At 42.8% G+C, this 16,527-nt stretch overlaps 1 protein-coding gene across 1 annotated transcript in view; it reads left to right on the plus strand.

Annotated features, from left to right (window-relative positions):
• The window catches only part of LOC110532408 (beta-catenin-like protein 1), a 44,476-nt gene that overhangs the window by 22,550 nt on the left and 5,399 nt on the right, over positions 1-16,527 (plus strand). The window contains exons 12-14 of the mRNA XM_021616290.2: positions 7,118-7,215; positions 7,597-7,677; positions 15,380-15,517. Of these exons, the coding sequence (XP_021471965.2) occupies positions 7,118-7,215; positions 7,597-7,677; positions 15,380-15,517 (317 nt within the window). The remainder of the gene's footprint in view (positions 1-7,117; positions 7,216-7,596; positions 7,678-15,379; positions 15,518-16,527) is intronic.

The raw sequence follows: 16,527 nt of genomic DNA on the forward strand, positions 1-16,527 counted from the left end.
AGACCACCCCGGAAAGACCGGGAACCATCCTTCGAAAATAGCAGTGCCACCCACAGAACAGAAGCAGATCAACCGCAAAATGCATTTTCATCGCCCTCACCTCAATTTGTATTATTTATATTTGTATATATATATACACACACACACACACACAGTGGGGCAAAAAGTATTTAGTCAGCCACCAATTGTGCAAGTTCTCCCACTTAAAAAGATGAGAGGCCTGTAATTTTCATCATAGGTACACTTCAACTATGATAGACAAAATGAGGGAAAAAAATCCAGAAAATCACATTGTAGGATTTTTAATGAATTTATTTGCAAATTATGGTGGAAAATAAGTATTTGGTCACCTACAAACAAGCATGATTTCTGGCTCTCACAGACCTGTAACAACTTCTTTAAGAGGCTCCTCTGTCCTCCTCATTACCTGTATTAATGGCACCTGTTTGAACTTGTTATCAGTATAAAAGACACCTGTCCACAACCTCAAACAGTCACACTCCAAACTCCACTATGGCCAAGACCAAAGAGCTGTCAAGGACACCAGAAACAAAATTGTAGACCTGCACCAGGCTGGGAAGACTGAATCTGCAATAGGTAAGCAGCTTGGTTTGAAGAAATCAACTGTGGGAGCAATTATTAGGAAACGGAAGACATACAAGACCACTGATAATCTCCCTCGATCTGGGGCTCCACGCAAGATCTCACCCGTGGGGTCAAAATGATCACAAGAACGGTGAACAAAAATCCCAGAACCACACGGGGGACCTAGTGAATGACCTGCAGAGAGCTGGGACCAAAGTAACAAAGCCTACCATCAGTAACACACTACGCCACCAGGGACTCAAATCCTGCAGTGCCAGACGTGTCCCCCTGCTTAAGCCAGTACATGTCCAGGCCCATCTGAAGTTTGCTAGAGAGCATTTGGAGGATCCAGAAGAAGATTGGGAGAATATCATATGGTCAGAGGAAACTAGAACTTTTTGGTAAAAACTCAACTCGTCATGTTTGGAGGACAAAGAATGCTGAGTTGCATCCAAAGAACACCATACCTACTGTGAAGCATGGGGGTGGAAACGTCATGCTTTGGGGCTGTTTTTCTGCAAAGGGATCAGGACGACTGATCCGTGTAAAGGAAAGAATGAATGTATCGTGAGATTTCGAGTGAAAACCTCCTTCCATCAGCAAGGGCATTGAAGATGAAACGTGGCTGGGTCTTTCAGCATGCCAATGATACCAAACACACCGCCCGGGCAACGAAGGAGTGGCTTCGTAAGAAGCATTTCAAGGTCCTGGAGTGGCCTAGCCAGTCTCCAGATCTCAACCCCATAGAAAGTCTTTGGAGGGTGAAAGTCCATGTTGCCCAGGAACAGCCCCAAAACATCACTGCTCTAGAGGAGATCTGCATGGAGGAATGGGCCAAAATACCAGCAACAGTGTGTGAAAACCTTGTGAAGACTTACAGAAAACGTTTGACCTCTGTCATTGCCAACAAAGGGTATATAACAAAGTATTGAGATAAACTTTTGTTATTGACCAAATACTTATTTTCCACCATCATTTGCAAATAAATTCATAAAAAATCCTACAATGTGATTTTCTGGATTTTTTCCCCCTCATTTTGTCTGTCATAGTTGAAGTTTACCTATGATGAAAATTACAGGCCTCTCATCTTTTTAAGTGGGAGAACTTGCACAATTGGTGGCTGACTAAATACTTTTTTTGCCCCACTGTATGTATGTATGTATGTATATATGTATCTTTTTTAATCCTGTTTATCTTTTTATCCCCCCATAATTAGCTATTCACATTTGTAGTAATGTAGGCAGTTTATGCAAAGGATTTTTACCTCTTGCCATTAACAAAATTACATTATGGCAAGCAATTATTATGTTAGCAAAAGATTATTGTGATTCATCCTATATTGTCCCTAACATATTTTACTCCCTCGCAACAGTTGTGGGATACACACTCCACCCCTTTCCCCCACAACAACCATATACACAGATTCTCAGCAGTTGCACCATCCCAGAACCCAACTCAAGAAAGGTCTTGATTTACGAATGTATATAGTTGCAGCTGTATGAGAAGGCCTGCAAATCTGAGCAAAAAATGGGGAGATTTTATTAACCACCTGATGGAGGTCAGATATACCCCCTATCCCCTGAAATACCTACAACATGGTCCCCCGTAGTGACCGTATTCCCAAGCATCGCCATGCAGTCAGACCTTTGATTTTGTACCTCCGTGAATGTCCGAGTGTGACCCCCCCCATGGGTTACTACAGCTAGTGTTGCTATCTCTGCCACTGCCTGGGTGGGGGCACCCCACCGGAATCCCCACCGGCTAGGTACAAGGTCGTCAAGGATCTCATTAGCAGCTTTGAGAATTTCCTTGTATATTATGCTCTCCCATCAGGGGGCTGTGGCTTTGCAGGACCACCCCTGCCAGACAGGCTCAGAACCTTGCTCTAGAAGTTCTCTGATTAGTATTTCTGATTGGCTTAACGCACCACCACCTGTCGAGCTTCTCAAAGTAATGTTTTCTTCGTCTCAAACATCAAGAAAATGTAAGTTTTTTTTTTAAACATTTTTTTTTTTTACATCCATTGAAAATTACAATAGTTCCTCAATGTATTTAAAGAACCTTTCCACCTCTCTCCCTTTTGATAATCACTCAGTGTGAAAGAGAAAAATTTCATACTCTGATCCAGTGAAAACACCATAAAATAGGCTTTTTATCAGTGCTCGACTAGGATTTAAATAGGGTCCGGTACTCAATTTGGGGGCTCGTACTGTTTATATTTAGGTGCAGGAGTGCCACAATACTTTTGAGCTAATATTCTACACGAGGAACAAGGAGCTCAAGCTGTAGAACATTTGAGGTGCAGGTACTCAGTTCTGGTGAACTCCTGCCCAAGTCAAGCACTGCTTTGTATCCCTTTAGCAAATAGCCTATAGCTGTGTCTGCCCTGAGCTCACTGGTGCAGGAAACTCTGAGGGCCTAGAATATTTTATACAATGTTGCAAGTTCGGTAGCTCTAGCTTCTGGCCTGACCCAAGTTAATAGTTGATACAATGTTTCAAGTTCGTTGCAGACAGGCCATGTGTAGGCAATGTGATTCATAGGAAATACGCTGCAATGCTTTTATTTGTTGGCTTTGTGGGCTGTTTTTACGTAGTTGGCAATAAAAGTAACTTTAGGTTGGTATCATTTTGATTTGGATATAATTTTCATGAACCACATGACAATGAGTTTGCGATATGAAGACGTTATTATAAATTAAATTAAACTTTCATGAAAATGTGCATATGAAAACTGTAACTGGCGCGCTGATCAGTAGAAATGGTAAGATAAATTGGCATTCCATATGAGAAATGTTGTTGACTCCTCATGTAGCCTATTACTGGCAACTTCAGGAGAGTAATAGCAGAATCTGCGAAAGCCAGCAGGAGGAGAATGGTTTGGTCAGGTTAAGTTTTAAATTTATGCATGCATAAAAACATGTAATTTAAAAAAAAAGGTAATCGATTGGTCGAAAGAACAGATGACTTTCGGTCAACCAAAATGTTTTCTTAGACGGGGACAACGCTAAAACAAATTTGTATACACAATTTGAGAGAAATAAGCTTTTTGTGCGTATGGAACATTTCTGGGATTTTTTTATTTCAGCTCATGAAACATGGGACGAACACTTTACATGTTGCGTTTATATTTTTGTTCAGTGTGGTATTTGTTCTGGTTTTCATGCAGATGAGATTTTCAACCGATGTTGATGATAATACAGTAAGTAGTAGCATGTGTAACAGCATAGCTTCCTTCCCTCTCCTCGCCCCTACCTGGGTTCGAACCAGGGACCCTCTGCACACATCAACAACTGCCTTCCACGAAGCATCGTTACCCATCGCTCCACAAAAGTGGCGGGCCTTGCAGAGCAAGAGGAACAACTACTTCAAGGTCTCAGAGCGAGTGACGTCACCAATTGAAACGCTATTAGTGCGCACTCTGCTAACTAGCTAGCCATTTCACATCGGTTACACATGGACCATTTTTTTTGTCAAATTGGGTCACCTGGTTGTGGTTCCATTAGACATGGAACAGAAAGTCTCTAGTGCTCATGAATATGATCACCACTCTAGACTGAGACTGTTCACAGACGCTACCCTAGCTCTCCCAGAGACAGGTATTATTTCCTCATGAATGTTTTTCACTTGTCCCTCACTCTGTGCTGCAGTGGCTGTAATACGGGAAGCATTGTTTTCTCAGTCTCTGCTGCTGCTGACTTATGGAAGAGGGGGAACTAGGGATTGTGGTAGAGGGAGCAGGGTGGTGGCATAGCCTATGTGTTGTCTAAGCTCATGATGAGTTCTACCAGCAATGTGCAACATGCATATCCTCCCATCATTCACCAAGGAGGGGAGGATGCCGTTGGAGCTTGTAAAAGCACACTGCAGCATTGAGCTACTCTCTGAGAAACCGGCAGCATCAACCATGCTGGTCCTCTATCAGTTGGGAGACCTAAGACTAATATTGCAGTCTATGCTATATCTTATTGTGATATGCCTTTGATAAGGGTAATAGAGCTGCATCATTTTTCTAGGTCACATCTAATGAACAGTTGGCCAATGCAGCCTTCCTGTATTGAGCGAATGGGGTTAAACTGTCATTATTATGTGTGCCTTTGGTATGCACCGTGCCTGTATTTGATATACCATTCTGTTTTTGCTGCTCTTTGTTCTTGGTGGTTTGCTTGTTGTTGGTTGTGTAAAAGCAAGGGTAATGGGGTAATTTACTTACATCTCCCGCGCTGGTGCCATCAATCTTGTCAGCCGTTTTCTTTACCAGTTGCATGATTCCATTAACACATGAATCTGTATTTAAGTGAACTGACAGCCATTTTGTTTGCCTAATGGTTTGTTAGTGAGCACAGGGAGTTGTATTTGACTCACTGATTGAAATGGCATTTATCTGCCTTATGTTTTATAGATTTGTGATAAGGAGAGAATTGGATAAATCACTGACGATACATTTAATCAACCATATTTCACTAATTTAGCACATTCACCTATTCCTACAATAACTACATTGGAGCTTTATCATCTTTGTGACCACATTTAGCCAAACATAACCCCTCAAAGTTGGACCAACCATGTTGAACCAACCAAGTTTGGGTATAGAAATGACTTTAACAGGAACATGTCTCAACCTCACCCCTTCAAACCAAACAGGTCACACATGGTATTAAATGTGGTATGTAGGCCAACAACCTGCTACAGGCAGCAATTCATAATATTGTGACTGAGTTACTTACATACATGTAATGGAGCCATGCTTACTGCACTAAGGTGTTGAAGCTGAAGCCTTCTATCACACTTGGGATGTAATCATCAGGCTGTGGAAAGTCACACTGCAACCATGACCCTGTTGCTAATGGCTTTTCTCATTGAGGGGCTCTGGAGCGTGCCGTGGTCTGGTGGCACTTTAATGAGCTAACTCATTCACACACCCTATCCTTTTACCCTCGTAACAGAGAGGGGCAGGCCTGGCCTACAGTGAAGCTCAGGGCATAGATTCTGTCTTACATACAGTAGTAGACTATCTCAGAGATGAGCTGCCACTCTCCAGTCCAGCTCGTCTCCCACAGCATGCTCCAGCCTAGGGAGAGTTTTAGCAGCGGTCCCAATCCTTCAGCAGAAACACTATTTATTCAGTCTCTAATAATGTCCTAATTTATCCACCACACCCCCACTGTGCCCATGTGACACTGGTCCTCTGGAGGGCAGGAGAGCAAGAGCTGAGATGGCAATTCTTCTCTGTGGTGCTGTTTGATGAACATGCTGCTGTTCTGTTTGTGTACTTCCTGAATTAGAAATCCCTCTGATTGTACAGGCTTATCACTGTGACTTTCTTTCTTGTCAGCATAGGTGAGTTCCTAAAGCTTGAGAGGTGACGGCAGCTCCTCTCATGCCATCGGTAGTCTAACTCCACCCTCACCAGATGACAAGTGTCTTAATCAGTATCGATCTTGAGCAACAAACGCCAGACGCCCCCAAATTTTCAGGAAACCGTGTTCTGTATGTGGAGGATGCCCTGTAGCGATCAGTAACTTCCCACAGCACACCACAAGATGCTGACTACAATTGCTACGCGGGTTATGTTGACAAATTAGTGTCCCCGGAAGTTGCATTCCTTTCATTATGTGCACACAGTAGAGGGGCAGTCCACTTGGTGACATTACAATGGTAGTTAACTCTCATAATGAACACAAACAGTAAATGATAACACTAATGAATAGAGGTGTGAGCTTGCTTTGTGTGGCACTTATCTCTCTTCAAAATGTGTTTAATGAATGGCACATGGAAGAGCAGTATTGAGCACCATGCTGAAGACACGGTTTAATATCAAGAATCAAGTCTTTTGCTTGTTGCTCAGCAACTTCCAAGATGAGTTGAACTTAAAAATGGACCTCTAATTAATACCAACATGTGACTGTTATTACTCCATATTTTCTTTATTTATTATTTAGTCAGATTTAGCCCTAAATGTCAGATGCAAGTGTAAGCTATAACAACATGGATGTGTCTCTGGGGTAGAGTAAATGTTCTGTGATGCTTGTATTAGGTTAACAAGAGTAGTTCTAGGACCAACTGCCTCTTTTGTTAGTGATTTTGTCTGTTAACCAGATGTTTTGGAGCCCAAGCTCATTAAATGACCACACACCCTCTACAGAAGGCTTTTTTTATCACCACCAGAAATTCAATTAGATGACAAGAATAACAGTTGTGGAGCATTACAGCCTTTTAATGAAAATAGATTTTTACTTGTCATAACTTTTTAAAATATTTTCCCTGTTAATATTCTCCAGCAAATGATCAGTTGTAATCATATTTTTCCATTCCTGCCACTGTCAGATGATAACCTGGTCTTGGAATATACGTTTTTACAATAGTCTATTACTCCTATGAATTCTGAAAATGCATAATATTTTCACATACAGTATAATATTGGCTCCCATCACTGTGGGTTCAGTAACACGAGGCTACTTCTAACCCCCCATGAAGCTGAGCTACCTTGATGAAGCCTCAGTGGCACTGATATTGTTCTCCTCCCTTTGCAGAACACGTGTGTTCCATCATATCTTCCTGCCTGCGGAACCTGAAAGCCCAGCAGAGGACGAGGCTCCTTAGCAAGTTCACTGAGAACGACTGTGAGAAGGTGAGATCTTCACTGATCCACCACTGTTGGCAGATCATTTTCACAGCAATATTTCTTAAAAAGCAAATCAGGAAAAATTAGGTTTTACATATTCACTTCCCTGATAGAGATCCCCTTGTACAGGTGTGAGTATGTATTGATCAGCCTGTGACTGGTCACTGTTAACAACTAAAATATTGATCCTCTGTTGTCTCTATCACCACCAGTGATAGAGACAATAGTCCCTCTGCTACTTGAGTGGTGCTACAGACACACACACATGGTTATAGACATACTACATGCTAGCCTCTGGCTGTCTGAATCTTATTTTCTCCCTCCATGGGGTTTTGTATGCATAGCGCCTTGCATTGGTGTCTGATGTCTTCTCCCTCTGTCCTACAGGTTGATAGACTGATGGAGCTGCATTTTAAGTACCTGGAAGCTGTTCAGTTGGCTGACAAGAGGATAGAAGGAGAGAAACACGTAGGAGTCCTACACCTCCCCCTGCTATCAACAGCTTGCATTCTAACCTTGACTGGCAATATCTCTGAAACAAGAGCAGCTCCAACTGTCTAGATAAGAAGTCCTTTTAGAGAGGCTTGTAATTGTCACAACTTCAGGACTAGAGGCTAGCTTGGAGAGGGGCTGGAATCCTTGATTCAAATCTAGTGCCTTAAGTCATTGTCTACATTAAGAAGCTCTCCACCTCCTACTGCATGGACCCACTCAGAATATGCTGCGGTGTGAGTGGGTGATGTCTCTTTGTTGTCGCTAGAATCCCTCTCCATTGTTACGGACAGAGATTGCCAATAAGATCCGATCAGCCTCAGCTAAACAAGGCAGTGTTTCAGTTTGATGCCCCGTGGTCCTAGAGAATGTGTGAGGTCCAGATTAGTCTGTAGGCTGGGCTCACTCAGACAGGTGGAAGGAGCGAGATAAGACATGAGGAGTCTCTTCTCCAGCAGGAGAGAGAGGGAAGGAGAAGGTAGTAGAGTTTTAAGGGGAAGATAGCTTTCAGATTCATATCTGATGAGAGATTAATTCTTTGCAAAAAAAGCGGGACAGCTTGACACGGCTTGACATTCATTTGAGGGCAAGTATAACCAAGTAATAACCAAAGAGCCGATTTTCTGTCTTCACTATCTTGATGCACATGGATACCCCTATTTCATTGTTCAAATGTTTAGTTATAGGTTGAAGTATCTTTGAGTATCTTGTTTCAGTCCTGGCTAGGATGTTGTCTTGTACGCTACATGACTACAAGTATGTGGACACCTGCTTGTCAAACATCATCTCATTCCAAAATCATTGGCATTAATGGAGTTGGTCAATGAGTGGAGTTGGTCTTGCCTTTGCTGCTATAACAGCCTCCACTCCTCTGGAAAGGCTTTCCAATAGAGATTGGAACATTTCTGCGGGGACTTGCTTCCATTCAGCCATGAGCATTAGTGAGGTCGAGCACTGATGTTGGCTGATTAGGCCTGGCTCGCAGTCCGCATTCTAATTCATCCCCAAGGTGTTCAATGGGGTTGAGGTCAGGGCTCTGTGCAGGCCAGTCAAGTTCTCCCACACTGATCTCGACAAACCAATTCTGTATGGACCTCGCTTTGTGCATGGGGGCATTGTCATGCTGAAACAGGAAAGGGCCTTCCCCAAACTGTTGCCAGAAAGTTGGAAGCACACCATTATTCCTCCTCCACCAAACTTCACAGTTTGCACTATTCATTGGGGCAGGTGCGTTCTCCTGGCATCCGCCAAACCCAGATTCGTCCATCGGACTGCCAGATGGGGAAGTGTGATTCATCACTCCAGAGAACACCTTTCCACTCTTCCAGAGTCCAATGGTGGCGAGCTTTACACCACTCCAGCCGACGCTTGGCATTGCGCATGGTGATCTTAGGCTTGTGTGCGGCTGCTCGTCCATGGAGACCCATTTCATGAAGCTCCCGACGAACAGTTACTGTTCTAACGCTGCTTTCAGGTGCAGTTTGGAACTCGTAGTGAGCTGTTGCTTCAGCACTCGGCTGTCCCGTTCGGCCTACCAAATTACGGCTGAGCCGTTGTTGCTCCTAGACGTTTCCACTCCACAATAACAGCACTTACAGTTGACCGGGGCAGCTTGAGCAGGACCGAAATTTGATGAACTGACTTGTTGGAAAAGTGGCATCCTATGACAGTGCCACGTTGAAAGTGTCTGAGATCTTCAGTATGGCCATTCTACTGCCAATGTTTGTCTATGGAGATTGCATGACTGTGTGCTCGATTTATACACCTGTCAGCTACGGGTGTGGCTACAATAGCCCAATCCACTAATTTGAAGGGGTGTCCACATTCATTTGTATATATGGTGTATCTATAAAGATGACATTTCCTGCTGTGTCCTGATCTCCCTCCTCCACTTCGTTTGTTTTGTACAACTGGCTGCCATCAGCAGTTCTGTTTTTATCACTCCACTTTCGTTAGGATGTTATTTTGGGGTGGTAAGCTAAATCTTTTCCTCTCTGCAACATATTATGAGCAGATATTCCACAGGAGTATACTTCTCAGCATCTGAGGACTGGATTTAATAAGCTCCTTATTCCGCCAGTCTTGCTTTTTCTTGGTGGTGGGAATAGTAAGGATGCTATTTGAGAGTGATTTAAAACTAGAGTCCCTAATTCAAACAATAACAAAGTTGACACCCCGCCTCTGTTTTGGCAAAAACCTCAAGGATGGAATCTGGAGAAATGTGACCACTCTCAAATTTATAGACCGAGCTATGGATGCAATGGCTGACCGTCCATGCTATCAAAATGATAGTTTTAACCAAGTTTTACAGCTATACAGCGTTTGTTTACATTAACATTGTTTTTAACATTGCTGTAAGAACAAGCTTATATTTTGGGTTCTGATGGGGTATGGCAGTTGAATGAGGCACTTTAAGTTCTATTCTTCAAGAATCAATTGGTTAACTTTGAGTGTACAAAACATTGGGAACACCTTCCTACTATTGAGTTGCTACCCCCCCCCCCCCCCCCCCCTCCTTTGGGTGGTGGACCAGTCTTGATACACACGGGAAACCCAGCAGTATTGCAGTTCTTGACACACTCAAACTGATGTGCCTGGCACCTACTACCATACCCTGTTCATAGGCACTTACATATTTTGTCCATTCATCCTCTGAACGGCACACTTACACAATCCATGTCTCAATTGTGTCAAGGCTTCTTTAACCTGTCTCCTCCCCTTTATCTACACTGATTGATGTGGATTTAACAAGTGACGTCAATAAGGGATAATAGCTTTCACCTGGATTCACCTGGTCAATCTGTCATGCATAGAGCAAAATTCCTTAGTGCGGTATTGAGAACCCAGAAAGGTCTGTCTGTTTGCAACAAATGAAACTCATCTCATCTTCTATTTAATGGTTGTGTTAAGAAAGGCACTGTGAATTGGAATTAGTCCCCACGTTGTCGTTCGCCCCCCACTCTCTCATGTCTTATTGCAAGGCAGGTAGGCAGAGGGAGGCAGACAGAAAGTGCTAAGTTGCTGTGCAATTGATTGGTGCTGACAAGTAATTACTGCTAGCCCAGGGTTTCTGTTAGCCAGTAATAGCTAGCTTTTGGCAGTTTTTTTATTTATTAGAAAAGCCAATAAATAAAATGGGCGCAGGCCAATTGTCCGGGAGTTGAAGAAAAAAATCCTCTTTCGAAATAATGCTTTTTAGCCTCTTCATTGATGGAAATACATTTGCCTGGTCATGCTAATCGGTTAGGTTAATTTAGTGGAATTTAATTGGCGTGTGTGTACAGTATATTTTGTTCAGTATCTCAATCACACGCGTACAACATACAGATACGGAACCTTTTGAAGCGGAAAATCTGTCAGACAGCGCGAGAGCTGCTGCTACAGCATCTCAAACAGTAAATGCATAGACAACAGAAGGCAGGCTTCATCAGCATCTCACACAGCAAATGCTTAGGCAACAGAAGGCAGGCTTCATCAGCATCTCAAACAGCAAATGTATAGGCAACAGAAGGCAGGCTTCACCAGCATCTCAAACAGCAAATGTATAGGCAACAGAAGGCAGGCTTCATCAGCATCTCAAACAGCAAATGTATAGGCAACAGAAGGCAGGCTTCATCAGCATCTCACACAGCAAATGTATAGGCAACAGAAGGCAGGCTTCATCAGCATCTCACACAGCAAATGCTTAGGCAACAGAAGGCAGGCTTCATCAGCGTGTTACACAGCAAATGCTTAGGCAACAGAAGGCAGGCTTCATCAGCGTGTTACACACCACTTTGCAATGAGCTGGAGACAGTGTGCATTTTGAAAACATATATTTGTTTGAAACCTGAACGCTTTACTACATATTATGATGCGTATCTTACCTTGCTTCAAAGTAGCCTAGCCAAAATCATACCTTATCCGTGGAATTATTTTATATAAACGTTCTTTCATTGTCCAGTAGCCAAAGGCGCAATCCTAGTCATATTAGCAGCTCAGGTTAGTTGTTGCATATTAGAACTCCCCTCTTTCTAAATAGGGATGAAAATATCCATTAGATGTCACATGAAACCGCTCCTGTGTGCGGTGTGCTTTTGACAATGTGGTTTTCCAGCTAATTGCATTATGGAACAAACTTTAATGCTTAGCCTACTGCGTTAGGACACTTGCTGTTTCCATGAGACTGACCAGGTGAAAGCTATGATCCCTTATTGGTGTCAATTGTTAAATCCACTTCAGTCCGTGTAGATGAAGGGGAGGAGGCAGGTTAAAGAAGGATTTTTAAGCCTTGAGACAATTGAGACTGGATTGTGTATGTGTGCCGCTCAGAGGGTGAATATGCAAGGCAAAAGATTGAAGTGCCTATGAACGGGGTATGGTCGTAGGTGCCCGGTGTATCGGTTTGAGTGTGTCAAGAAATGCAACACTTCAGGGTTTTTCACGCTCAACATTTTCCTGTGTGTATCAAGAATGGTCTTCCATCCAAAGGACATCCATCCAACTTGACAAAACTGTGGGAAGCATTGGCGTCAACATGGGCCAGCATCCCTGTGGAATGTTTTCGACACCTTGTAGAGTCCATGCCTCGACGAATTCAGGCTGTTCTGAGGGCAAAAGGGTGGGGGTGCAACTCAATATTAGGACCGTGTCCCTAATGTTTTATATACTTAGTGTATAATCTGTCCGAGTGTCTGTTTGGAATAGGCTATTTCTTTCTTGACAAACTGACCAATAGAATAGGTAAAATGTTCAACTATGGGGGATAGTAGATTGAAATAGGATAGTGATGTTGCTGTTCGTTACTCGTCTTGTTGGCTGAGGAAAAGTAAATGTGATCAGTTGTTCTAATATCTTTAAAGTGCACAAGAAGGACCACACATTGTTGCATCCTCGACTTGCATATTAATATGAATTAAAATAACCCAAATGTGGTTTCTGTCATTCTGAGCACCGTGGGTGAAGGGCATAATTAGGTTACACACGCAATGCTTATAGATCCGGTAAATTTCTCAAATGTCCAATAAAATAAAACGCTGCCGGTCAAATGTCTGGCGACACATTTTCCTAACAGAAACCCTGCTGCAGCCACTGTCAGGTTAGTCAGGTCTCTACTGACTGCAGGCAGGGACCTAGGAGGAGTCTTAACTACCACTAACTAGTAGTCAGCCACACTATCCTAATGATCATGCTATAGATGTAGACATGCACACCCTGCACATTCGGCTTGCAAACTACATTCATAACTGGGCATTTCATGGCTGAAAGGATTTCAAAGGAGAAAGGATTTCAAAGGATCCAGAAATGCAACTTGCTTTCGCCTTCCCCCACCTTGCCTATAGCCTACCATACCTTTCTTCCAATTTAAGTGTACGTGGTTGGTTTTCAATGCATTGGCTATTTTTGCCCTTCTCTCTCCCTGCTTCCTGTCTTCCTCCCCTGACCTGCTCCTGCCTCATTAAGGGAATGGAGCTGTAGCTCAGACATCCATTACCTCAGCCTCTGTGTGCAGGAGGGCTCTGGCTGTGTGCTGAGGGATTGATGGGAGCTGGGTAAAGATCATGCCTGGAAAGGTCCTATAACTCTGACTCATCTCCCAGCCAACTGCTGGAGTCTTATTGAGCCTTGTGATTGCTTAAAGTGTGTGTGCGTGTGTGTAGACAGCTATGTTTGTGTGTGGGTGGTTGCCTGTATTTCTGGGACTCTATTACCTAGGTTAGATCAAATTAGTGGAAAATGCCATTTGATTTCTGAAAAGCCTAAATCAGGGTTCCCCAACTGGCGATGCAGGCCACTTGACTTTATTTGGCCCCCCAAGTTTTTATTTGATTTGTTGGACATAAAAGAACTGTAAAAACACCAGCAAATCAACTCCAAGAGATTTTACTTTTGGAAATGTGTTCCAAAGTATTCCCCTGCATAATATGTTATTGTATATAAATCTAAGCAAGATTTAAAATAATTGTTTTAGTCAAATAGGATATCTGTTTGGGCTTCTTGCGGTCAATTTGCAGTCTACAAATTATTTGTAATTATGTTCCGGCCTCCTGACCATCCACTCCAGAAAGAAATCTAGTTGATGATCCCTGACCTACATGGTCATCTGTGCGATTATCAAAAGGGAAAATCAGCATCTCTCTCCTTAGCATGTTTTTCTCCCTTTACCTCAGCTACTCTTACACAACACAAGTGAAAGGATTCAGTAAGCCCTACAGACGGCTACAGTAAGCTCAAAGGGGGTGCTGACAAGGAAGTCACATTAATTCAGTCTTTGCATCCCACCAGAGGAAAAGCATGGAGCCAGCATTCGTTCCATTTTGCTGTTGTCATATTAACACCTGCGCCGGAATAGGATGTGGAAAGGGAAAAGAATAAGAATCTGTCCTTATTACTTTCTCCTTGGCAGTCGGTTGTCAGACCTTTATGCCTTTAATTGAGTCATCCAGGCTTCCTTTGAAAACGTTTTTCTTCACTCCAATAATTTACTGTGTAATGAGGACGGACTAACTGGTATGTTTGCTAGTCCCCTTGTCCCTAGGGTTTGCTATACATTAGCATATACAGCCATTTTTATCCACTGGATCTGATGCAATAGCAAGCCTGCGTGAGAGGACCGCCTTGGAACAAGCAGCCGTTTTGTTCTGAAAGCTGCACCAGCCTTCTCCCCAGAGGAAAAGTTTTCCTCCATTTTATTGGTTTTATTTAAGATAGTTTTTTTAAATCATGGGCAGGCCTATTGTTTTACATCTAAACAGGCTAGAGTTGCAAATTCTTGCAAGTTCCCAAAATAGTTATCTGGATTTATGCTGTGAAACAGACTAAAGATATTGTAAGATTAACGTCATACATTTTTCTAGCTTGAATTGTGTCTTGATATGATTTATTTGAATTGATGAAGCCCTTAAATGTTGTAATGCTTTCAAATTCAAACCAACAGACAGACCAGCTTCAGTATTTGAATCTAAATGTCAAGCACACAGTATTACCCTTTGGCTCCTCATTTGAAGAGCAATTTGTTTTCATCACAAACCCCTTTAAAGGATCCTCTATTTGTTTGCACATATATAGAGCGTCGAGTTCATTTTCCTGTTAGATGCCCTTTGTTCGTCTACTAAAGCACACTTTTGCTGCTGTGTGCATGCCAGAAATATGACTCCCTCTCCAAGGGGTTCTGATGCCAGAATATCCCTTGAAAGGAGATTTAGTCCTGAGGGAGGAGGCCAATGTCCAGCAGTGTGATTATATCCATTGAAGAATGCCAACTGTCATGTTCCCCACCTGGGCTGGAAGCAGGGTAATGGCTAACATGCACATCAGAGTTCTGTTGAAGCTCTTCACTGTCAAGTCGTCATTGTTAGGAGTTAGGCACCACATGCTAGAAGCCCCTTCTCAGTCTGTTTCAATGGCTCAGAATGATGATTAATGTGGCCGTCGTGCATTGACAGCCATACATTATTGGCATACGGACCGATTTGTTAAGATTGATAACTATGTAGGTGTGCATGCCAACAGAGCAGACCCTCTAGCCACCTAACTCTTTAATCAATTGATTTGCAGGTTGACATGATCAATAAAGAAATTGAATGTGCAAAGGTTGAGAAACAACACTTGAATTAATGATTCCTTCAATTTTTATCCCTCCCTTTGTGTGTGTGTGTGTGTGTGTGTGTGTGTGTGTGTGTGTGTGTGTGTGTGACAGGACATGGTTAAACGTGGTGAGATTCTGGATGATGTGATGGAGGATGAGTTCTACCTACGGAGGCTGGATGCTGGACTGTTTGTCCTCCAGCTCCTCTGTTATATCATGGTGGAGATCAGCAACTCTGGGATATCCCAGGTAGGATGTCTGTATGCACAATGTACAGTGCCTTGCGAAATTATTTGGCCCCCTTGAACTTTGCGACCTTTTGCCACATTTCAGGCTTCAAACATAAAGATATAAAACTGTATTTTTTTGTGAAGAATCAACAACAAGTGGGACACAATCATGAAGTGGAACGACATTTATTGGATATTTCAAATGTTTTAACAAATCAAAAACTGAAAAATTGGGCGTGCAAAATTATTCAGCCCCCTTAAGTTAAAACTTTGTAGCGCCACCTTTTGCTGCGATTACAGCTGTAAGTCGCTTGGGGTATGTCTCTATCAGTTTTTTCCCATTCCTCCTGCAAAACAGCTCGAGCTCAGTGAGGTTGGATGGAGAGCATTTGTGAACAGCAGTTTTCAGTTCTTTCCACAGATTCTCGATTGGATTCAGGTCTGGACTTTGACTTGGCCATTCTAACACCTGGATATGTTTATTTTTGAACCATTCCATTGTAGATTTTGCTTTATGTTTTGGATCATTGTCTTGTTGGAAGACAAATCTCCGTCCCAGTCTCAGGTCTTTTGCAGACTCCATCAGGTTTTCTTCCAGAACGGTCCTGTATTTGGCTCCATCCATCTTCCCATCAATTTTAACCATCTTCCCTGTCCCTGCTGAAGAAAAGCAGGCCCAAACCATGATGCTGCCACCACCATGTTTGACAGTGGGGATGGTATGTTCAGGGTGATGAGCTGTGTTGCTTTTACGCCAAACATAACGTTTTGCATTGTTGCCAAAAAGTTCAATTTTGGTTTCATCTGACCAGAGCACCTTCTTCCACATGTTTGGTGTGTCTCCCAGGTGGCTTGTGGCAAACTTTAAACAACACTTTTTATGGATATCTTTAAGAAATGGCTTTCTTCTTGCCACTCTTCCATAAAGGCCAGATTTGTGCAATATACGACTGATTGTTGTCCTATGGACAGAGTCTCCCACCTCAGCTGTAGATCTCTGCAGTTCATCCAGAGTGATCATGGGCCTCT

The sequence above is a fragment of the Oncorhynchus mykiss genome, chromosome 9, assembly GCF_013265735.2.
Source record: "Oncorhynchus mykiss isolate Arlee chromosome 9, USDA_OmykA_1.1, whole genome shotgun sequence".
NCBI lineage: Eukaryota > Metazoa > Chordata > Actinopteri > Salmoniformes > Salmonidae > Oncorhynchus > Oncorhynchus mykiss.